Genomic DNA, 22,627 nt, shown 5'->3' with positions numbered 1-22,627 from the left:
CAGGGACAGACCACGTGGGCTGCCTGACCCAGAGCCAAGGACTTCACCCTTGGGCACGGGAGTGTCACGAGCCCTGAGCAGAGCAGCAGCAGCTCAGGGGCTGCATTTCCACTCTGGGAGGGAAAATGGAGCTTCCCAATGCGAGTCCTGCAGAGCTGAGGCGAGTCAGCTGCTAGGCACCCGGGGAGACGTGCATGAATGACATGTTTCAGCACAGTGAAAAACTTGGGTCTAGCCTACACTGTCAATGTAGAGCAGTTTTGTGCCTATTAAATCCTGCACAGTATGCTCCCCGTCACTGAGCCATCCTGAGCGCGTGCCAAGCGAGGAGTCTTCAGCAATATGGAAAAATTTCAGCCTTCCCACAGGCTCCTGTACATCTGTGCTCTGCCCACGGGTTCTGCTGGCTGCTGAGGAGCCCCAGCTGTGGGAGCAGGGCTCTGGTGACAGGAGCACATCCGTGTCCTCCCGCACTGCCCACCCTGCTCAGGGCCAGCAGGGTGAGGGGATCTGTGTGCAGGGAGGGCCATGGCACAGGAGGAGCCCTGCACATCCTTCCACCCTTATGTAAGCCAGGCTGCTCCAGAGGGCACCACGTGGGGCTGCAGCAGGATCACAGGCACTGCCAGAACCTCCCCAGAGCTCTGGGGCTGGACACGGCTGGGGAGGGAGAGCTGAGAGCCCTGGCACAGGGGCAGGACAGGGATGGCAGCTCTGCACTGCCAGGGGCTTAAAGGGGCTCTCAGGAAGGAATCCTGCCCTGTCAGGGTGGGGAGGCCCTGGCACAGGCTGCCCAGAGACACAAGGGATGGCTGCCCCAGCCCTCGAAGGGTTCAAGGCCAGGCTGGGCGTGGAAGGTGGCCCTGCCCAAAGCAGGGAGGGAACTGGGTCATCTTTAAGGTCCCTTCCAAGCCAAGCTTTTCCCTGGTTCTATGCTTGAGGTCGATAAACTGTTCCCAAGGGTGAGCTCTGCACCTCCATGGATGGAAGCACCTCTTAGGCAGGGACTCCAGGATTTGCAGCAGGGTTTTTACAATATAAGAGGGGTTTTTCCTTCTCTTTTTTTTTTTTTTCTTTATTTTGTTACACTACAGGATGATTTTAAAAACAAAAGGTGCTACCTTTTAGGTGGTGACTAAATTAGTTCTCTGAGTCACAAGGGAGAATAAATCCCACTGCAGTGCTCACAGCCAGACAGCAAAAGCTGTTCTACTACTACTGACAGTCTATCTGTGAGCAATCAGCTGCTCCTTCCGACTCAGAAATCACTTCACAGGCAGGCATATCCTGACTCCTTATGTAACTGAGCCACTGCTTCAGAAATCAGTGCTTCTGCCACACTTGGAAGATTTTTTAGCACCTTGTGGGGTTCTCCATGGTCTGAATGGTGCAAGGTATGTTAACTGCAGCTTCTAGAAATACTGCTTCATCCAAGTTAGCTGAATGAAGCCTAAGAAACTCCTAGAAATTAATTTCCATTTTGGAAAATCTCTCAGTGGCAAATTACATTTAAGGAAAAACTCTCAAAGCTCTGATTTGGGTTTCACTGGTGTCTGGTATACACAATATGCATCACACATTGCTTTTATTACTTAAGGTGACCTTGACAGTGGCTCCTGGCTGTTCTGACAGGAGAGGACACACTGATCTGCTTAGAGAAGGGTAAGATGTGATCTATGGTTACACTGAGTCTGTCACAGCCCCAGTGCTGAACATCAGGAAATACCAGCACCCATTAGAGGATCACCAGTCCCACTCCTTTCCCCTCCAGGAGCAGCCTGGCCACAGCTGGGATGTCTCAGAGAAGGGACCTTGAGGAGAGCACAGGAGGTGATGCCCCAGCACAGGATTCAGCCACTAGGGCAGAGGACAATGTGCCCCAAGGTGACACCTGCAGCTGTGAGCCCTGCCCTGCTCCCTTCCCATCGCACAGGGATGTGCTGCTTTCCCAGGGAATTCCCTCCAGCCCAGGAACTCACTCCAGCCCCTGCTGCTGCACAGGGAGACGGTGCCCAGGCAGGAGCAGAGCAGCATCTGGAGCTGGGCTGGGCTGGCAGCTCTGGGAAGAGCCTTCCTGGCAGGGCAGGGAGCACAGCCCCGGCCATCCCTGCCCTGAGGGCATTTTCCTGGGAGTCTCCCCTGCCTGGCACTGCCTGTGCAGCCTGGCTGTGCTGGGAGCAGCCCACACGTGCACACCCACGTGTGCCAGGCTGCCACTGCTCCCTCCCCAGAGCCCTGCACCACGTCCTGCTCCTGCCTCCTGCCGGCATTCCCAGCTGCCCAGGATGCTGCAGGTTCCTCTGCCTGTGGAGCCTGTGGAGCATCTCCCTCCCTGGCAGCTGCTACAAACCATTCCTGCTGTTCTCAGACTCTGATCCCTGAAGTTTTTGCCCTTTTTGCTGTGAAGTGAGCACGAGCAGCAGCTCCAAACCCATCTGTGGGGGAGAACTGGGCTGAGACACCACCTGCTCCTGGGCACAGCTCCCAGGGGCACAGAGAGCCCTGCCCCACCCCAGCTCCCCCAGTCCCCACTCCCAGCTGCTCCCCAGCTCTGTGCTCCTCTGCTCCCACTGGGTGCCATGGGAAGAGCCTCAGCTGACCAGAAATCCAGGAGAATCTCCAAATCCCAGCCTCAGCTGACTGCAACCACTTCTAGAAGCACAAACATATGGGAGCATACACACTGTCCTGATGGAATCAAGAGCAGGTCTGTACCTACAGAGAAATGTTCCTCTCAACCAGTCAAGAGTTGTATGTAGGAAAGGGAAAGAAGAAACATGGGTGGCATACAGAGAGTTTCCATCTGTAAACCACAACAAGATTACTCAGTTGTACATAAATTCAAATTAGCTACAAAACACCCTCTTGTTGTAAGGTTACATGACCTTAAGAGTCACCTAAAGCTGAGAATCAAATAAAGATCTTACAGCCTTCAGAAAAAGGTAACAAAATTGATATTTTAGAGTGCCAGCAACTGCAGGGATTAGACTTAAACTTCCCAGTCTCAAGAAGAAAAGCAGCAGAAACAAGCTTAACTTCAAATATGATCTGAAAGGTATTAGTTGACTAAAAATGTTTTGTCCCTGCTCCAGCCTAGAAGTGCTTACACATACAAAAGAGCTTGAAAAAGCATGAGTTTTATTTTCCTTTACTGAATAAAGCCAGTGTTTAACAGAATGCTGGACTGTACCTTACCTTTTCTCCATAGCCTCTATCTTTGGTCATCATTTCCCTGAGCGTCTGCAATACCTTAATACACAGTTTCTCCTCATTCTCCTCCAGCAGCTGCTTTGTGTGCTTAATTAACCTGAAAAAAGCCATCAATCAGGTTAGTGCAAATATTCTAAAAATGGGGTAAGATATATGTGCTTATCTCAACTGGTTTATGCTGCAAACAAGGTTTATCATCATACTGTTACACAACCATTTGGGAGCCTCCTCTCCAGAGCAACACCTGACAGCTCCCAGGGGAAGCTGTGGGCAGGAAAAGAGCCAAAAAACCCCTCTGGCTGCAGGCAGCAAGGAATCAGTGGGATCCAGGACCTGGTGGTCCTCCAGAACAGCCAGTTAACAGTGAGAAACCTGTTCCACTTGGTTCAGAAACAGACTGAGAGCCCTGGAGGGTGCAACCCCAAATCCATCCCACCCAGCACGTGGGACTGACTCAGTGCCCAGCTTCCACAACCTCTGCACAGAGCCCACCCCTCCAGGAGGTGAGGGGGATCTGCTCTGAATTGCCCTCTAAATGACCTGGTAACCTCCCCTTCCCTTCCCTCCAGCTGTGGTGATGCCCATGACAACAACTGATCCTGGGGTATTCACCCAGCACCTCAGGAACATTCCTGGGGTGAAGGCAGGTATCAAGAACTGCTCAGCTCAAAGTTCAACTCATTTACACAACTGCTTAGGACATTTGCATCCTGCAGCAAACAGACATTTCTAAGCATTAGTTGGGAGAACATATCAACCAGTCTTTCCCCATTCCCACAAGCAGTTTTTCTTCCCCACCAAGGACAAATTTCCTTGACCATCCCACAAAATACTGATTTTTACAGGTATTTCAGAGGATATCAAGTATTCACCAAGCTGGGCAAGAGGGCTCCATTCCACAGGGCATGGGAAGACTGGGAAAAAACAAAACCAGCCAGACTTCTAAGACAACTTACTTGCAAATGAAACCTCCACTTTCACATTTCCTCCTGGCATCCGTGTTCTCTGGGAAGAGCAGCTCAGGCCTGTGGAGCACATCCACCAGCACTGACAGCTCTGCCTGGACCAGGGGGCGCAGGCGATCCTCCAAGGCTGACACGATGTCCTGGGGAACAGCCACACCAGGTTCAGACAAACATGAACAACACACATCCAGAGCTGAATCAACTTCACTAACGGTGCATGAGGGGCAGGACAATGAGCTCTGTCCTGGCTGAATAAACTAAAAGACCTCAGGGTTTGGTCAGGTGAGGTTTTCAGCGTTGCTGTGGCCCTGCAGGGGGAAGGGGGCTGTGCAGTCACCTGCAGCCTCTCGATGATGTTCCTGTAGTCCCTGGAGGCGGCGAGCACCGAGTCCCTGCGCGCGGCGTTGCGCGCCGTCATGCGCCAGTTCATGGCCGTCTTCTGCACGATGTTGTGGGACTTCAGGAACAGGTTGTTCACCTGGCTGTCCAGGTCCACAGGGATGGCAATGGCTCTGCTTTTGGCTGCAACAAGCACAATCAGTGGGGACTGAGACCCTGAGCCCGTGAAACAAAACAAGAACAGGACCAAGGTCTACGCAGTCCCTTCCTTCTACAAACTCTCCTTCCCAAGCTGAGAGGAAACAGCCTCAAGCTGCACCAGGGAAAGTTTAGATTAGACACTGGGAAATTAGGACATTAAGACTTTTTTTCCCCACAGAAAGGTTGTAAAGTATTAGAAAGGGCTATCCAGAGAGGTGACAAAAAATATTTGTACGTGGCACTTGAGTTCATGTTTTACTGGTGATCACAATGGGCTGGCAGCTGGACTTGACCACCTTAAGAGATCTTTTCCAACCTTAACCATTCCATGGCTCTTTGAGTGCAATTTAAAGAGGGCAGGGTCAGGCCTGGGCAGGATTATGTTTAGAGGCTTCCACACCTCAGAGCTGTTACTGTTGTTTGAGGTGTGGGAGTAGGAATCCTTCCCTAAACACACAGCCCCAACAGCTCGTGCTGGCACACGTGGACACACAGCAGCAGAACATGACCCCATATCCCGTACAAGCTGCTCTTCTGGACACTGAAAGTGGAGCGAATTCATGGGCAGGAGTGGCACTCCCAGCTGCACCAGGGAAGGGTCAGGGTGCATAGCAGGAGGAATTTCTCCATGGAAAGGGTGCTCAGGCTTTGGAACTGCCCAGGGAGGTGTGGAGTGCCCATCCCTGGAGGTGTCCAAGGAAGGGCTGGAGGTGGCACTCAGGGACAAGGTGGGGACTGGGCACTGCTTGGACTCTATGATCCTGGAGGGCTTTCCCAACCTCAGTGCTTCCATGAAAACCATCTCCCTGCTGCAGATCAACAGGACTGCAGGGAGTTTTAAGGTTAGACAGACAAAGCACTTCATGTGGCAGTGACAACACCCACTGCTCAACCACCATGATCTATCAGCACAAGCCTGGGCTGTGAGTTATCCCAGTGGCACCTACAGGACACAAACCACACTGTCCCTGTGGCAGGACAACACAGCAGCAGCCAGCCTGGATGGCTGCAGTCCTGGAGCAGGCAGCTGTGCTCTCCCCACTCCTTACCTACGTCGGAGAGCACCCGGATGCAGCTCTCCACAGAGGCCTTCTGGCTGGGCATGAGCCAGGTGCAGTGGTAGACCCTGAACACCCCCTGCAGCAGCTGCACGAACACGGGCTGCCGGGTCTGCAAGGCAAGCACAGCGCAGTCACAGCCTCACCCCAGCAGGGCTCCCTGCTCCCAGCCCAGCTGCCGCTCTCCAGTCCCTTCCAGCTGCTCTGCAGCGCTTGTTGGGCAACTCCCCGTGGTGGCACGGTATCTACCACGGGATCAGCAGCTGCATGGGAAGGGTGGGAACCAGTGCTGGAAGGGAAAATGAAACAGGAGCTTCTGCAGCAGAAAGCCCTGGTAATTGAAGCCTGACTAAGCAAAGGAAGTGAGCAGTCACCTTCATCTGTTTTATCAGAGCTATCAGCAACCCTGGCACACAGATTCCTCTTTTAGTGTTGACCAGCAGCTGACTCAAGAGGCCACAGGTAAATGGGGCTTGGCTATGTGACAGCAGAGCTCCAGAGTTGGAAACTCATCATCCCAGGCATTATTAGCTGGTATCCAATTCACTAAGAAAGCAGCTGTGTGTTACTTGGAACACAGGCAGTGGTTAGTGGCTAACACTGCAGCTGCTGCAGGATCAGCCAAAATCAAGGTGTGGTTTTCAGCCCTGAATTTCACAAGATGATCTTCCACTACAGACAGGTGAGCTGCTCCAACACACCCAAGCCCATGAGCTCTGTTCTTTCACCTTTGCAGCTGCCCAACAATAGTGACCAAAACTCCATTTGGTTTTGTACAGTGATTACTTTGTAGAACAACATATTACAACCTGCAGAGGAAAGAGCATTTTAAGTATTTGAATCTGAGAGGGAACACCCTGTGTCCCTGTGCCCACTAGCTATGGAATGCTTCTATCAGCTACAGGAACTACACCACAGTGCAAACACCACAGGACTTAGGAACCAGGGGAAAAAATACCTCATTTATTCTGGCCAACAGTAAAGCCTGTTTGCAAGAAAAAAGCGGAGTTAGAGTAAAAAGCCAAATCTATTAGCTAATGAAATCTATTAGATCAATTAAATAAAACACCATTACAAAATGTACAAGAGGAGAACCAAAGTTTAAGCCCCCAGAATTGCTAAGAGGTAAATATCCATTTATCCTTTCTGGAAATAAGCCAAACACCAAAAACCATGGCAATCAACAGCATTCACCCAGAGCCCTGAAAATACCAGCATGTTTGGATTTAAACCACCCACATATTCCTTTCAGTTCATGTCTAAAGACTTTTTGGTCTCCAAAACCCTTTAGGATGTTCCATTTGCTTAAACAAGGTCAATAAATCAAATAGGAAATTTACTCCATGTCCCTCATGTCTCCAGCTGCACTTGGGAAGGGAAACCTTGGGCAGCAACAACTTTGGAGGCAAACAGGCTGAACAATGTTTGCTAAAGAGAAGCTGTGGGCAGCTGTCCTTTGCCAAGAGATTTGTGTTCTTCTAATTTTATGTGATTTGAACCACATGATGGATGGACAAGGTGTTCCCTGAACTAGCAGGGCTGACTCAGGGCAGGAAGGATTTCAGTCAAACAAGCCCTGACATGAAGGACCAGGAGGCAAGAGGAGGCTGGCTGGGATGAGAGGTGCAGCAGGAAGGGCAGGGAGGGACTGAAGCCAGAGCAGAGTGGCCACATCCCCTCCCTACAGAGATCAGCCCACCTGCAGCACCCCAGAGGGGAGGAAATCCCACCTGGAGCAGGGATGGACAATAGGCTGTGCTCCTCAGGGGGAGAGTCCCTGGGTATAGACAAGAGTATTGACAGGCAGGAAAAGGGAGAGAAACCACTTCTAACTTGGAGATGAGGAGGAAAGATGAATCTAGGACAAGGCAGATCTATCAACTGAGAAGGGAAAAGAGGTGAACCAAGTGACTTCATCTTGCTAGACAGAGGGGGAGATTGAGAAACTAAAGAAAAACTGCTGATATAACATTAACAGATGGCTAAAATAAGATGGCAAGATGTGTATTCAAATGCTGCATCTCAGAGATAACAAGTAAGAGCAGGGCAGCTCAGGTACGTGGCACAGAGGAAGGGCAGAGCCCAAGACAAGGCCACAGTCTCCATGTCTCACTTCTCTGAGGAGCACAGAAGGTGCAATAGCAACCAAAGTCACCTGAGGAGCAAATCAGCTGCTGCACTGCTCACTCAGCTGAGGTCAGAGACAGGCAGGGGTAGGGCTGGATGAGCTTTAGACCTGGAGGTTGCACAGCAAACACCTGCCCTTGGCACTACCAGGTTGCATCAAGTTTCAACAGCTGCCCCTCTCAACCTCCTGCCAGAGCTGCCACACACCTGACCACTCCACCCACACCCTCCCAGAAAGTCATTTATGCATAAAGAACAGGGTTATCTCTGTACAAATATAAATATTAGGGCAACATCCTGACTCTGCTGCTCTGCTGTACAACTCTCTGCCTTCTCCCCTTCACAGGTGTTCCAAGCTCCTCCTCCACATTTCCCCAACTTCTGAACTAGCCAAAATCTACTTGGTGAGACACATGAGAGCTTCTGGATTCTTGTTCTGAATCCTTTTCTTTTTAAGGGAAATTGAATCTTTCTGTAAAATATGCTGTCCTTAATCAATCACCCTTGCTGCCTCTGTGGTATCTGGGGCAGGGGTTGGATGAGATGGGCTTTAAGGTCCCTTCCAACACAAACCATTCTGGGATTCAATGACACACAAGAACTCTCCACAGAAGACCTTGGTGGTAGCACAGAGCTGACTGCACTGATGAATTAGTGTGCCATTTGAGCTTTTCTAGAAGAACATTTGTACAGTGACCTGCATGTTTTTCCATTTCTACAGCCAAAAGACCAGTGTGGTCACCAAGAACTGCGATGTATTTGCCCCCCAATTACAGCAGCCCTGCTCCCCCGTGTTTCCTTTGCACTGTCAATGGCACTAAGTGGAATGAACACAAGTGCCCTGGCAGTGCTCTCCCTGCTCTGTGTGCATTCCCCACCTGCAGGGTGGTGCTCTGGTCGGAGAAGGGGGAGCTGAAGAAGGTGGTGACGATGCTCATGACGATCTCGGTCACGTACTTCTCCAGGATGGCGTCTGCGTGCTTCCTGTCGCTGGTGTTGTTGCAGGCCTGCAGCAAAACCACAGCAGGGTCAGGGCAGCTCACCAGAGACTGGAGTTCCTCATTTCACATTGTCCTGGTCCCAGCAATGCAGTGACACGGGGGCTCTGCGTCTCCAGCCCACACCAGAGCAGAGCCAGAGCTGCTCCTGGTTTGGTGTGCTGGCCCAGAGCACGGCTGGGGGAGGGAAAAAACCACAGTGTCTTGGAGGAAGGCAAGAGCAGGATGGGGAGCACTGAGGTGTAATGTTTTCGTATGGGGAAATACTTGGAATCCCAGGCAAAAAGCCATATGGCCAAATAAACACCAAGCCTGGAAAACAATCTGTCCTGACCTGCCAAAAAACGCTGAGTGCTGCTCAGGAAGGAGCTCAGAGATGCTGCCAGAATAAGCAGGCCAGGTGGCAGGACAGAAAAGGCACTGGACAAAGGAGCAGGGTGTGGAGCTTCACTGAGCTTGGGTTTGGGCTCGGATTTTTCTTTTAAAAAGGAAAATATGGATGTGTTCCATGGAATATGACTAATGAAATCCACAGGCACAGGGAAAAGGAGGCACATATTTGCAGGAACAGAGTATTCAGGGTACTTATTGCCTTGATGCACTGGGATGTCTTATCCTTACTGCTCTGGAATAAGGAGGTTTTCAGGCTGAATTCAGTTCCTTGGGGCAGATACATTACCCGACAGATGTCAACCAGGAAGTTCTCAAACAGCTTCCACATGTGATTACTGGTGTAAATCTCTTTCATTTCTACTTCTGTGTCCACATAGCAGTGATTCAAGAAGTTGATGTATGCTATTTTGACCTAAAAGTAGAGAAAATAATTCATAAAGAATAAGAACCTGAATGGTGGTATGAATGAATATAATGTCACATTAAAAGTGCTACACAGATAATTTGGCATTCTACTTCTTCCTTTCACTTAAACACTGGTGAAATTTAATGCCATGAATAGCAAGACACCATCCAATAAAAAACCCCCAGGATTACTGCAGACAAAACGTCAGCATAATAATAATTTCCAGTTCTGCAGAACCATCTGTTCAAGGTTAGCAGCACATCCATAAACCTCTCTGCCTCAAGAACCCTATAAAATAACCAAGTACAGCATCACATTGCCACTTGCAGGATAAGGAGGAAGTATAAAAGGATTTAACAGGACTATCCAGGCTGGCTGGAGGTGCCAACAGCAGCAGCAGGGAAGGGCTGCAGTTCCCAGCTCGCTGCCCACCTGCACCAACCCCTGCCAGGCCAGACCCAGCAGGACCAACCCTCTCTCACCTCAGGTATGCAATCCTCGTGGGTCACCACCCTGACAATATCATCCAGAGGGAGGAGGGAGTTGCACTTGATCTCTGTGTAGACGTTTTTGCCCTCTGTGCACACAGCCAGCAGCTCCACCAGGTGGATGTGGTACATCAGGGGGCTGTTCTCATCCATCCGGTCCCTCTCCGACCTCATCATCTGCACCAGGGTCTGGAAGGAGGCTCTGTCGTTGTAGAACACCAGCACATCCTCCCCTGCATTGACCAGCTGTGGGGCAAGGAGAGCATTCCATCAGCAGAGCCAAGCCTGGGATCCCCCCACAGCATCCCCTCCTGGGGCTGTCCCACTGCTGCTGCCCAGCCCCTCAGGGACACAGGGCTCCCTCCAGGAGGACATTTCCCATCTAACTGACCCCTTCTGAACCACTGAGGAAATTCAAAGCCAGCCCTGCAAGCCAAAGCCTGGCCTGCTAGCCAGAAGCTGTGCCAAGAAGTTTGTGACTTTCCATTGTGCCTTTCCATGTCACCCCAGGTGACTTCCTAAGGCAGCTGTGGACAGCCCTGTGCTGCTGGAGGGCTGCCCAGGGATGGGAGCACTGCAGGGCTCACTCCTTCCACCCACCCCAACAAACACCAGCCATTTGCCAAGGCCAGTGACACGTCAAGTCACACACTGGAGATTTCCATCAGCTTCACATTTGACACCTGGCTGGCCATGATTCCAGAGCAGCTCAGACCTCCTGGAACTCCAGGAAGGGAAGGAGATGGAGCAAACTGAGCCCTGGTCCACTGCTGAGCACACAGCTGGAGGGATGCAGGGCTGTTCTCCCACAGGGTTTGGGAAAAACAGCAGGGTAAGATGTAGAAGAAAACCCTCAGGGCAGCTGCTGACCTTGGGAGAGGCCCTTGCTGAGCATCTCACACTCAACTAAGTGTTGAGAAGCTCATGGAGCTGGTTTTGAGCTGAACAACAAAATATGAAATATTTTCCATCTTCCCATCAGGACTGATGCTCAAAAGCCAGACTGGACAAATCTGATCCTGGGGCTCCCCCTGCTGAGGAGGCCAAAACACTCCATCAGATGTGCAGATCTGCCAAACAGATCCCATCCAACAACCCCCTTAAAGGCATTCATTCACCCTTCTCTGACCTCTCCCTTTCATCCTGGCTCCCCAGTTTCCAGTTACCCACACACCTAAGGCTGATCCTCATCTGCTCCCCCTTCACACTCGAAAGCTGAGTAAGCACATCTTGTTAAGACAATCTGCAAGGGCTTGGGGAGAGACAGTACAAAGGGGGATGGCTTCAAATTGAGAGCAGGTTTAGATGGCAGAAAAATATGGGTGGTGAGGGCTTGGCACAGTTGCCCAGAGAAGCTGGGGCTGCCCCATTCCTGGATGTGCCCAAGGCCAGATTGGATGGGGCTTGGAGCACCCTGGGATAGTGGAAGGTGATTCTATGATGGTTCTAAAATTTCATAAAAAACTCTCATCAAAATGCTATCATGGTGAAATTCTCCTTCTGCTTTAGTGATCTTGAAATTAAACTACTTCTCTTCAAGCCAATTTTGCTAGACAAAGGCACCCTTGCTTGATAACCCCACCTACACTGCTGCTGGGTACAGGCCTGGGAAGCAACTCGTGCCATTAACAACCAACCCCTCATTACACCTGTGAGTCAGGAGCTCAGAGAGCTTTTGGTCACAAAAAGCCTGAGCTTCCTGGGAGCTGTAATGCTCTTTTTGCATGGTGAGAGCTGTCAGCTTCTTGGCAGTCCCCGAAGCGAGAGGATCAATTTGTCATGTTCACCAACTGCTATGTGCAAACTTCTGTTCAGACCCTGCAAATCTCTGCAGCTCTCACCTCAGCCATTACCATATCTTGGCATTTCTTAATGAATTTCCCCTCTGCCTTGACGATGGTCTGCAGGAACTTGATGTACTGAACGTTCCTGCCGTGCGTCTCGATGCAGTGGACGAAGTGCTGAACCACGCGCTCGTTGATCTCACTGCAGAGCTGGAAGTTGTTCATGAAAATGTGCTGCATTGTCACTGCTTCCAGGATCTGATGGAGGGGATGAAAGAGCAAAACATCAGAAAATCAACGACCCAACACATCCCCACTGGGGTTAGGGTAAAGCCAACGCTCCTGCAAGCACAGGGCTGAAGGGAATTTTGCTGAGGGCCTCAGCTTTCAACACCACTGCTCCTATCTCAGCCTGTTTTTCACTCCACTTCAGCCTCTTGAACTTTCTACACTGAAACTGCCCTAAACAAACATCTTGCCAACTTTTGAGGCTTTAGAATGAAAACAAAATGTGACCTCTTCAACCAATCTTCCAACAGAACAGCCCCAGAGGTATCACCAAGGACAGTGCAGTCCCCTCTCCTGCTAGAACAAAAAAATAAATCACAGCCTGAGGTTATTCTTACCCCTGGGTTAAGGAACAGGTTTATGTGCTTGTGCAGCAAGGCCTGGTTCTGTTGGTTCCCAGCACAGAAGTTCTGCAGGAACTCATGTGCAAGCTTCATTATCTCCTGCATCCTCGTGTCTTCAGCCTGGGATTGCATGACAAAGAAGAGGGGGTTAAAAAGAATCCAAAGGTTCACCTTGAGGTGAGCACAGGATGAACCACAGCTCCAGCAAGGGAACTGTCACGTCTCTCACACCCCGAAGGAAAACAAACCTCCACCCAGTTCACAGACGTTTGGGATGAGCTAGGCCAGCTCCACGCTTCCAAAGAGCGTCAAAAATAAAGCCCATAATAGAAATTACAGTAGGTTATTCTCTAAAAGTGCCTATTCCACAGCCAGGCCTGCCAGCAACGTGCTTTAGTCACTTCTACTCCTCTGAACGTCCCAGCCCCTTGGCCAAAGCACACATCATCACCTCGGGGCTGCCCAGGAGAGCTGCCACGTCCCGCTCAGCCCTTCCGCAGCCACGCACGGGCAAGCTCATGGCACAGCAGCCATGGAAAGTTGCTTTTGCACCAGCTCAGCCCAATTTATCTTTACTGGAACCTCCTTGCAGCCTTCCAAGCACTGCTGAGGAACCAGTGCCCTTCCTCTGACGTCAGCGTGGATTCCCAGCCCACCGACGGCAGGAGCCGCGCTTTGGAAAATTACTGCCTGTTTTTATTTTTAAGGAATTTCGTATCTTTCCAAGGGTGAAACCCCTTCCACACTGCCTGTCTGATGCACATTCACATGTATGGGACAGAAAGGTGATGAGAAGGCGTTGAAAGGTGTTTTTGCTGCTGCTTTTTTAGCAAAACATGACGCAAGAAACCACGAGAATTAACATTAATCAAAGCTACGTGTGTAGAATTACTGGTTCGCAGAAACCTGATGAGTTTGAAAGAGAGGACAGCAGAGTGACCAGGAAAATGTGCAGAGGTGCCTCACCTCAGTACTGATAAATACCTGTCAGCTGTGATGGATGAGCAGCCAACGTGATGACCTTGGGGTGTGCTGTGTCAGCACAGCCTGGTGCTCTGCAGGCTCACAGGCACAACCCAGCCCCAGTGGGCTCCAGCCTGCACTGCTGTTTGCCCTGATAAGGCTAATTAGGAGCAGCAGACCTCACCTGGAGAGCCAGTGGGTATTTATTCACCTCTAAGGGGGAGTTTAGGACTCTACAGCTGGGGGAGGGTCTGTATGCACTGCTCATAAACCCCTGGGGCACCAGGCACCCTCCCTTCCCTCCTTGTCCCCAGGATGGTGCTCACACAGCTGCCTCACAACGAGGGTCTTGCTCCCATCAACACAGCTTAACCTCAAGGCAGCACCTGGCTCACATGAAAAGCTCAGAGCTGAGCCTTAATTCTGCAATATGATTTGTGAATATTTCTTCAGGCAATCTGCATATTCACAGGCTTCAAATAAACAGAGCTTGTCTGAGCTCCTTATTTCTGAGAGTGGGTATTCTATGGACTATGAGGCTACATAAACCAGCCTCTGTGCATCCAATCCACAGGGAGGAGGTTCAGGAAGATTCAGAGGAGGTACCAAAAGCCTGTCAGCATGACACAAAGCCCCACCTTCTCGTAAGGGATCTGCAGCAGCTCCAGCACCACGGCGTGAGCTCCCATGTTCCTCAGGAGTCGCTGCTGCTGCTTCCTGCTCTTCCTCACCGAGGCCCCCTCCTGCACGCAGAGCTTGCTGAGCCGCAGCAGGATCTGCAGGAGACACTGGCCTTAGAGCCCAGCTCTGGCTTTCCTTCCAGAGAACGCCAGGTCCCAGAGAGCAGCACCAGGGACCAACTCATCTGCAGGAGCAGAGCGGCTCCAGGCAGCCCCTCGTGGCCCAGGCTCCATCCCTGGGCTGCTGGACTTGGATGATCCTTGTGGGTCCCTTCCACCTCAGGACACTCTACAGTTCTGAGATTCTATGCTCCTGCAGAACTCAGCCATGTCAAGTGAACACAACATCAAGCTCCACAGCAGAGCCACAGACACACCTTCAGCTCACACCACACCAGCAGCACAGCACGTTTTCATCTGGTACTTTCTACATTAAATTTCAACAGCACAGTGGCTTTGAGTGCAAGGTACTCAGGACAGGGAGAATTAAATGGCTTCTCCCCTTGCTTACTGTCTTTGTAGTCCTTAACAGTAAAAATATTGTGTTATTACCACTGAAACAGCAGCAAACGTCACGTTTCTCACTAATCCATTCTTAAGGAAAGAACACACACGTCGTGCTTATTCTATCCTGGCTTCTCATTCAAGTTGGGATTTGTTATTACTCAGCAAATAGTTTCCACAATGGCAGAGTGACTCAGACTTTCCTGGGTGCCTCCCTCTGACTGCAGCTCTCCAGAGCTCTGTTACTCATTTACACTTCCAGTGAACTATCAAGAAGCAAAGTTTTACCTCTTTTACTACCCGGTAGTTGTAGCTGCTAGTACTTTCAGGCTTTTGAGACTTGCTGTGACCTTCCTGAGGATAAAATCAGACAATTTATTAGTAGCTTATACTACTGTCTACATGAAGGCTAAAATTACCGTTCTAGGATAGCGCCCGCTCTCCTCCTGGGAAGGACTGTCATCCTCCAGCTCTGACAGCCTCAGAAAAACACATACAATTATCCTGTCAAGTCACATTGACCTCTAGGACACAAAACAAGGTGAGGGAGGGATGATTTCAGAGGCAGCAACCTCCCGTCCTTTGCCTGTCACATTCTGTCTCTAATCAAGTCTCCCCTCAGAAAAAACCCCTTCCTTTCTCTCCCTATTGTTATTAAACTGTCACTGCACAAATACCAAGAGATTCCTCACAGCAATGTGTACAAGAAAAGCAACAAGTGGATTACTTGTATTTACTTCCAGCAATACATGTTCCTAAACCAGGGACTGCTTCTTGCATCCCCTCAGCCAGTCTTTCCTGATTGCAAATTACATGGAAACAAGATACTAAAAGAGCTCTAAGCCAGATGTGCATGTGGGGAAAATCCTCTGTTATCAGGTAGAGATAAAGCACAGTTCTCTGCTGTCACCTGAGCAGCTCACAGCTCTGCCCTTACCTTACTTGCGGTACTTTTGATTGCACAAATCCCATGCCACTGGTCAGTGCTGAAAGGGGAGCCAGAGCAAACCCAAACCAGCCCTGTCAGACCCTAAAGGTGACACCTCAGGGCTGCTACTGGGCATCACCTGGCTCAAGTTCTGCTCTCATTCCTGCCTCAACCTGAAAGCAGTAGAGAGAACCTCGCCTAGGCAGTGTGCTGGGAAGAAGGGCCTTGTCACAGTTCTGACAGCAGCTACACCCTCCAAATACCCACCCAAATTCACACAAACACAACCCAATTACCTCTTTCTTCTTGTGCTCGTTTTCACCTGGCACACTGTCCATGGCCTCATCAGGACCTTGGCCTTTGTACACCCAGAGCTCAGATTTCTCCACTATTGACCTCAGCTGGTCCAAATCTTGTTTGATCTGCTTGTAGTTGTCAACATCTTGGCTGGTAACGAGCAGTTGAACCTTACAGGGAGGCAAAGCCATGAGTTGCACAAAAAGGGCTGGGTTCAGCTGCCATAAATACATTCAGATGAGGAATAACTCTCTCCAGACACACAGGTACCTGCTTGAAAGCCTGAAGGACTTCTTGTCTCTGGCTGAAGTGCCTGAAGAGCAGCTGCAGTGCACCAGACACCAGGGGAGGGTAATCGTGCATTGTTAAATGCAGCAGGACCCGGAGGAAAGTCCTGCCCCCGTGATCATCCAAATCCAGAGGGGTGTTCTCCTCACTGGAAACACAGCAGGAGTTAACCAGCACATTAGACTGAGGGTCCCAGCAGGTTCTAAATTCTCTTAGCAGTGGCAGAAAACCTTTTTTTCTTACTTTTAAATAAGGGGGGAAATTGTACTGAGACTCTATTGCAGCATCGAGCTGAGATGCACTAACCCTGCACCTTGGCTTTCACCCACAGCACAGAGCCCTCCCCTGATGATCCTTCTGGCTGAAGAACCCCTGTTCCTTATCTCTGGATCCAGATGGACCCTACTCTGAGCTGCATCAAGGCCATTTTAGGACAATGAAGCTGTTTTCCCAGTGCCCACTCCTTGGGACCCCTCCAGCCTGGGGACTTCCCCTCGATTAGCATCTGTGAAGAGATACTTTCCTTCCACCAAAAATCCCCTCAGCTTGTTCTTCAATGTGTTCAAAGTCCAGGGCTCCTGAAAAAATAAACAAGACAAATACATGAGATCAGAGTGACAGCAAAGATGTCTTTCCAGCTTAAAAACATTTCAAATGGCAAGTGGGACCTGAAACAATCATCCCATCAGCACCTTGAAGATTCCAGAGTCTTCCCTAAGCCACACAACCTCATTCCTTGCCAAATAACCCACCTGGTACATTAGCTGGCATTTCCTGACTACTGCTTCCAGTGGGGGATTCAGACATCTGGGCATTGCTTTCATCAAATTCATGTTTAAATATACAAAGCAGGCAGGAGATCCTGTAGTCCAACCGCACGTTCAGAATAAACTGATGACACAGAAGTAGGAGAAATGTTGAAATAATCTGTGTATTTCCACCACAACTACAATTCACACAAAGACATCAACTGAGCAGGGATGTGGATTTAACCTGGCAAAGTTACCCAGGGTGGTGAGGCCCTGGCCCAGGGTGCCCAGAGCAGCTGTGGCTGCCCCTGGATCCCTGAAGTGTCCAAGGCCAGGATGGACAGAGCTTGGAGCACCCTGGAAGGTGTCCCTGCCCATGGCAAGGAGTGGAACTGGATGAGCTTCAAGGTCTCTTTCAACACAAACCATTCTGGGATTCCATCTTTCCATGATATGTAAATATCACCTTCAAAACCCCCAGAACTCAGTAATATTTTCCAGGGATTTCAACGAGCATGATACACACACATAATAAATACTGATGAGTAAAACATTTTGGCAGGGTTTTGGTGCCTCATTCCTGTGCGATGCTGGCATCCTCACCCCATCCCTCAGGAAAGGAAAGCAGCACTTCCATCTCCATCCTGAACACACGCTGCTGCTCGCCCGGGGCGCTGGGACACAGGAGCAGGACATGAGCTGCCAGGAGCCAGGCTGTGCCATACAAGTCACCACTTCAGCTGGGCTGGACCAGCTGGTGCCACAGAAACCTCCAGCCTAGCAGAGACCACCTTCTCCACGGTCTTCCCCTTGAGGAAGGAGCTACAAAGCCAAGAACACTCAGAGTTCTTGCAGCTTTCAGGGAAAATGCTTAATGCCAGCTTGAATGGCCCCTGGTAGCAGGGAACACTGGCACACTGAAATAGCCCCCTGCACATGCCAGGCCACGAGAGAAGCTCTGCCTTGAGCTGAAATTAGCAATGGTGCAAGGAAGGAATGGAGCCTCCCCTGTGCTGCACCTGCTGCTGAGCGAAGGGCAGAGCCTCCCACGGGGCACGGGCAAGGAACAGCAGGGCTCTCCTGCTGCTCTGCTGCCTTCACCCACCAGGCTCTGGCAGCATGCTGACCCCCAGGCCTGGCTGATGAAATTTCTGAGCACAGAAAGACTCCCACACCCAGAGAGGGAAGATGCATCTCAGCTCAATAATTCTGAGTCAATAACGAGGAAAAATGTGTGCATCCTAAAGACGTTGGGCTGAGCGAGTGAGAAAGGCAGAGATGGAAGAGAGAGAGGCTGGCTGTGCATGCTGAAAACACATGGCAGGCTGAGGGCTGTGCCAAGAGGAGTCTCCAGATCTCCCCATTCCTCAGGGCACTTCTGATGGCCCTGCAGACCCAGAGAAATTGGGAAGACAACAGGGTGGAAAATGACAGCTCTGCCTCAAGTCAGATACTCACAAATCACTGCTAAATACACAGATTTCTTTTCTTTTCTTTTACTGCAAACTCTTTTCTAATAAATTCTTTCAATAATGGCACAATATTGTCATAAACAAGTTAGGAGCCCTGTGCCTGACAAGGTCACCCCTACAATACTTTCCCAGTCTGAGAGCCAGAAGTACATTAAGAGGCAGCAGAACACAATTAATGCTGGAGGACAGCACGAGGAGCTGCATCCATGTGGTACCTGGAGTATCTCGATGATCTTGAGCTTGGTGTCCATGACCAGGATGTCCTCCTTCTCTGGCTCACTCTGCTTGACATTGCCCTCAGGGGCAGCTGCCAGGGGAGTCATGGGCAGGAACCCCCCGCCCCTGAGCACCACCTGGGTCATCAGCTCCCCCACGCCGTGGATGGACCTCATCACATTGCTCCCTTCAGAGAGGAAACACAAGGGTTAGTGTGCTGGGATGGGGCTGCACTGACAGGGCAAGGACCAGCCACAGCCTGCAATGGGAAACTGTCCCAACATGACACATCCACACCCTGGGGACAGGGGAAGCCAACAGAAGCACTGCAGTGCTTGGAGAAGCCTCCTGCCCTTTCCCATCACAGGCAATATTCAGCTTTACAACCAAGCCATGGACAGAAAGGATTTCCAAGCACAGCTCCACTGGCCAGGGAGGGAGGGGATTGTCCTGCTCTCCTCTGCACTGGGGCAGCCTCACCTCCAGCCCTGGAGGCAGTTTTGGGGGCCAAAATATAAGATCCAAAGATGTTAGAGAGCACCCAAAGGAGGCTACAAAGAAGGGGAATGGACTAGAGAAGTGATATAAGGAGCAGTGAGATTTCTTGGTCTGTTCAGAGGGGGCAGAGCACACTGAGGTCAGACCTCACTGGGTGCCCTCCCAAGGGGCAGCTCCCAGCTCTGCTCCCTGGGACAGGGACAGCACCCAGAGAACAGCTGGAGCTGGGCCAGGGCAGGTCAGGCTGGATTTTGGGGAAGGTTCTTTCCCCAGAGGGTGCTGGCACTGCCCAGGCTCCCCAGGAATGGGCACAGCAGCCCCAGAGCTCCAGGAGCCTTTGGACAGCGCTGCCAGGGATGCCAGGGTGGGATTGCTGGGGTGTCTGTAGGGCCAGGAGCTGGGCTGGGTGAGCCTGGTGGGTCCCTTCCAGCTCAGGATGTTGTGTGACTTCATTGTTCCACCCCACAGTGACATTTTGAGATGAACTAGAGCCACCCAAGAACTTTCTGTCCTACACTTTCCAGCCTTACCTTTACTTTCCTCGCCTTTTGCCATCTTGGTAATAGGGAAGATGGTAGTGATGTGCACACAGTCTAATATAGCAAGGAGGATTTTGGTTAGTCTGAGGAGGTCACAGAAGTTGTAGAAACCAAAATATATCAGATTTCTGGCTAAGTTAACAACCTACCAAAATAACAATAAAAAGCCTGATTAATACTAAACATTTTGCTATCACAGTCAAGTTGTCTTAACACAGTGACAAGATTTAAGAACCTGGCTGAGGGTCACACTTTATCACAATATCTGGGAATTCTGCAAGACTGTCCAGCTCTACATCACAGCAGAAAGTTTCCTATTTGCCTACAAATACTGCAATGCTTGCAGTTCATGTCTGTATCTGCAACTGATATTTTATAGCTCAGACTGTACTTGTCTCATTACAAAACAGGGCAAGACTAGAGGGAAGGTACAGATAATTTTTATCATTGTCTTACAAAAAAGATATCACACCCATAAAGCTGAGCTTGGTAACTTCCAAGCTATAAAATTCCCCCACAAGTCCACCCCATAAGGACCCACACAAAAATATCACATACAGGGCAAATATTTAATGCAGCCCCAGTATTAGAAGTGTATGACATCAACTCTATTTTTTTATAGGATATCACAGCTTTTCTTAAATCAATGGTTATTTGTTGCATGGATTTGCAACAATTTATTTGATTAGACTATTTTAACAGGTCAGTAAGGCACAGGACACTTTTTCTCTTGGTGAACATCAGCTCTGGAGACTCTCTGTGTGTGCAAACAGTGTTGAATTTTGGAGATATTTATTCCAGCAAAGCCTGGCTTTGCAGTAGCACTGAGAGCCCAGAGAGTAAACAAGGCTGCTGCAAATATCAGACAAACTGATGTGCATTAATTGTATTTCAAGAACCATCATTGCAAACTCACAGATTTTAGTGGGATTACTTGCACAAGGAGGAAGGAGCCAGCTGAGGCTCAGCACTCACTAATTACACCCACTAATCACTTGCCAAACTACCTGGTGCTGAAAAAATAACCAACATTCCACAAAAAAAATAGGATAAAATCAGAACTGGATAACTACCTCAAAAGTGAGCTTATTTTTCTCTTTATCAGAGAAAGGGAACCTCTGACACACCACATCTCTTAAATATTCCTCTACAAATTCCATTGTTTGTGCAAATCTCTCCTTAATTTCATCTTTGGAAGTTCCACTGCTATCATAGCTGAAGAGGGGAAAAAAAAGAACAAAAAAAAGAAAACAAAACAAAACTTAGCATGCAAATACACAGGGCTCTTTTCCCCCCAGAACAATTTTTCATTGGTTTGTCAAAATCTAAGAAAAGCTAAAGGCTGGTAAATAATTTATCCAAATGAGGGAGTCAGGACACTGACACCAGAATTTCCTGGCTTTTGTTGCTTTATCCCATATGCTCATTAGGTACTATTTTAAAACATCTGAGGAAAATAATAAAAAAAAAAGATAATTTGGTCCCAAAAAACACAAAAAGCAACCTCATTATTTGAGTGGAAACAATGACAAGTGATGTGTAGCACTGAGGAGAATGAGTGGCCAAGAGAGGCTGAGTGGGGATGGTATTTTTCCTCCAAATAAAACCAATATATATGCAAAGCAGATATTAATTTTTAATATAAATTCTAGGGTTTTTCCTCAGTATGTGCAGAATGACTTTGAGAAGGACAATCCCACCACTTCCCACAAAATACTTTTGCTTCCTATTTGATCACTTATTACTGGTGAGCTCCTGCCAGAGCTAAAACCATTTGGTTTTATATTTTGGCCTTGAAATTTGATTTATTTTCTACTGCATCTCTCTCAGCAGAGAAAACCAGGCTGGCAAGGGAGGAAATACAAGAAACCACTGAACACCAGTATTAACATTGACAAAATTTAAATTCCTAAGACATCACTTCAATTTTAGGTGTTCATTTTCTCCAACTGAAAAAAATGAGCTCTGAACAGCTGAGTACTATTAATTTGGAATTGTTAATTATAGAGTTAATACAAGTGGTCAAGAAACCACGTGTCTGCTCCAGCTGTGGCTTTGTGTAGGTTTTGAGCTCTGTGCCAGAGGATTTTCCACTGGAAGTTCAGGAATGTGTCCTTGTTTGAGCATCTTCCCCCTGTTTCTGCTGGTAGTGAGCTCCCATAAGGACAATCTGTGCTGAGGGGACCACACTCAGAGGAAATGGCCCCAGACTGGGGAGGTTTAGAGAGATTTTAGTGAAAATGTCTTCACTGGAACAGTGGTCAAGCCCTGTAACAGGGGCCCAGGGCAGCGGTGGAAGTACCATCCCTGAAATGTCCCAAAGATGTGTGGATGTGGCACTTAGGGACACAGCTCAGTGCTGGACTTGAGCTTGAAGGGCTTTCCCAAGCTTAACAATTCTGTGGTTCTCCAACCAAATGAGGCAGGAGGAGAGAGATGCAGGTCACTCCATGGTCACATTGCCCAGACACGCTGTGACCACTGAGCTCACCCCACACACAGGGAGCTTATTTCATTCTCAGCAACACCTTACAGTGTGTTTGATTTATTTACAAACAGCAACTGTATAAACAAAGCATGACTTCAGGCCTGGTGCTGCCTTAAAGCCCCATAGCTGTTACATATGGGTAAAACCTTGTAAAGTCACAGCTCAGGCCTGGTGCTTGGGCTAAGTACAGCTGATGGCTGGGCTGACAAGGATCTGTGAGAATCAATCCTGCCCAGAATCAATCCAGCAATCATCCCTGTCCCAGGGGAACCAACCTGCACCTGGGAGAGGAGGGACTGGTACCCACGAGAGGCATCTTCTACCCAGGAGACAAGAACACAAACGCCTTTAGAAAATGAAGTGTTTGGCAAGCTCTAGCAACTACTAACCAATGAACTGAGTAC

At 49.5% G+C, this 22,627-nt stretch overlaps 1 protein-coding gene across 1 annotated transcript in view; it reads right to left on the bottom strand.

Moving 5' to 3' along the window:
* Nucleotides 1-22,627, bottom strand: part of ITPR1 (inositol 1,4,5-trisphosphate receptor type 1) — a 161,515-nt gene that overhangs the window by 71,128 nt on the left and 67,760 nt on the right. The window contains exons 21-38 of the mRNA XM_054639984.2: nucleotides 20,809-20,950; nucleotides 19,727-19,880; nucleotides 18,698-18,885; nucleotides 17,014-17,152; nucleotides 16,781-16,839; nucleotides 16,244-16,405; nucleotides 15,973-16,143; nucleotides 15,037-15,102; nucleotides 14,203-14,340; nucleotides 12,596-12,721; nucleotides 12,027-12,227; nucleotides 10,180-10,431; nucleotides 9,578-9,703; nucleotides 8,779-8,907; nucleotides 5,765-5,885; nucleotides 4,513-4,697; nucleotides 4,167-4,315; nucleotides 3,196-3,307 (exon numbers count right to left, since the gene is read on the bottom strand). Coding sequence (XP_054495959.1) covers nucleotides 3,196-3,307; nucleotides 4,167-4,315; nucleotides 4,513-4,697; nucleotides 5,765-5,885; nucleotides 8,779-8,907; nucleotides 9,578-9,703; nucleotides 10,180-10,431; nucleotides 12,027-12,227; nucleotides 12,596-12,721; nucleotides 14,203-14,340; nucleotides 15,037-15,102; nucleotides 15,973-16,143; nucleotides 16,244-16,405; nucleotides 16,781-16,839; nucleotides 17,014-17,152; nucleotides 18,698-18,885; nucleotides 19,727-19,880; nucleotides 20,809-20,950 — 2,620 coding nt within the window. The remainder of the gene's footprint in view (nucleotides 1-3,195; nucleotides 3,308-4,166; nucleotides 4,316-4,512; nucleotides 4,698-5,764; nucleotides 5,886-8,778; nucleotides 8,908-9,577; nucleotides 9,704-10,179; nucleotides 10,432-12,026; nucleotides 12,228-12,595; nucleotides 12,722-14,202; nucleotides 14,341-15,036; nucleotides 15,103-15,972; nucleotides 16,144-16,243; nucleotides 16,406-16,780; nucleotides 16,840-17,013; nucleotides 17,153-18,697; nucleotides 18,886-19,726; nucleotides 19,881-20,808; nucleotides 20,951-22,627) is intronic.

This window comes from Agelaius phoeniceus, chromosome 11, assembly GCF_051311805.1.
Source record: "Agelaius phoeniceus isolate bAgePho1 chromosome 11, bAgePho1.hap1, whole genome shotgun sequence".
Classification (NCBI taxonomy): domain Eukaryota; kingdom Metazoa; phylum Chordata; class Aves; order Passeriformes; family Icteridae; genus Agelaius; species Agelaius phoeniceus.
Note: the sequence above shows the minus strand (reverse complement) of the source record. Positions and strands in the feature narration are given on the sequence as shown.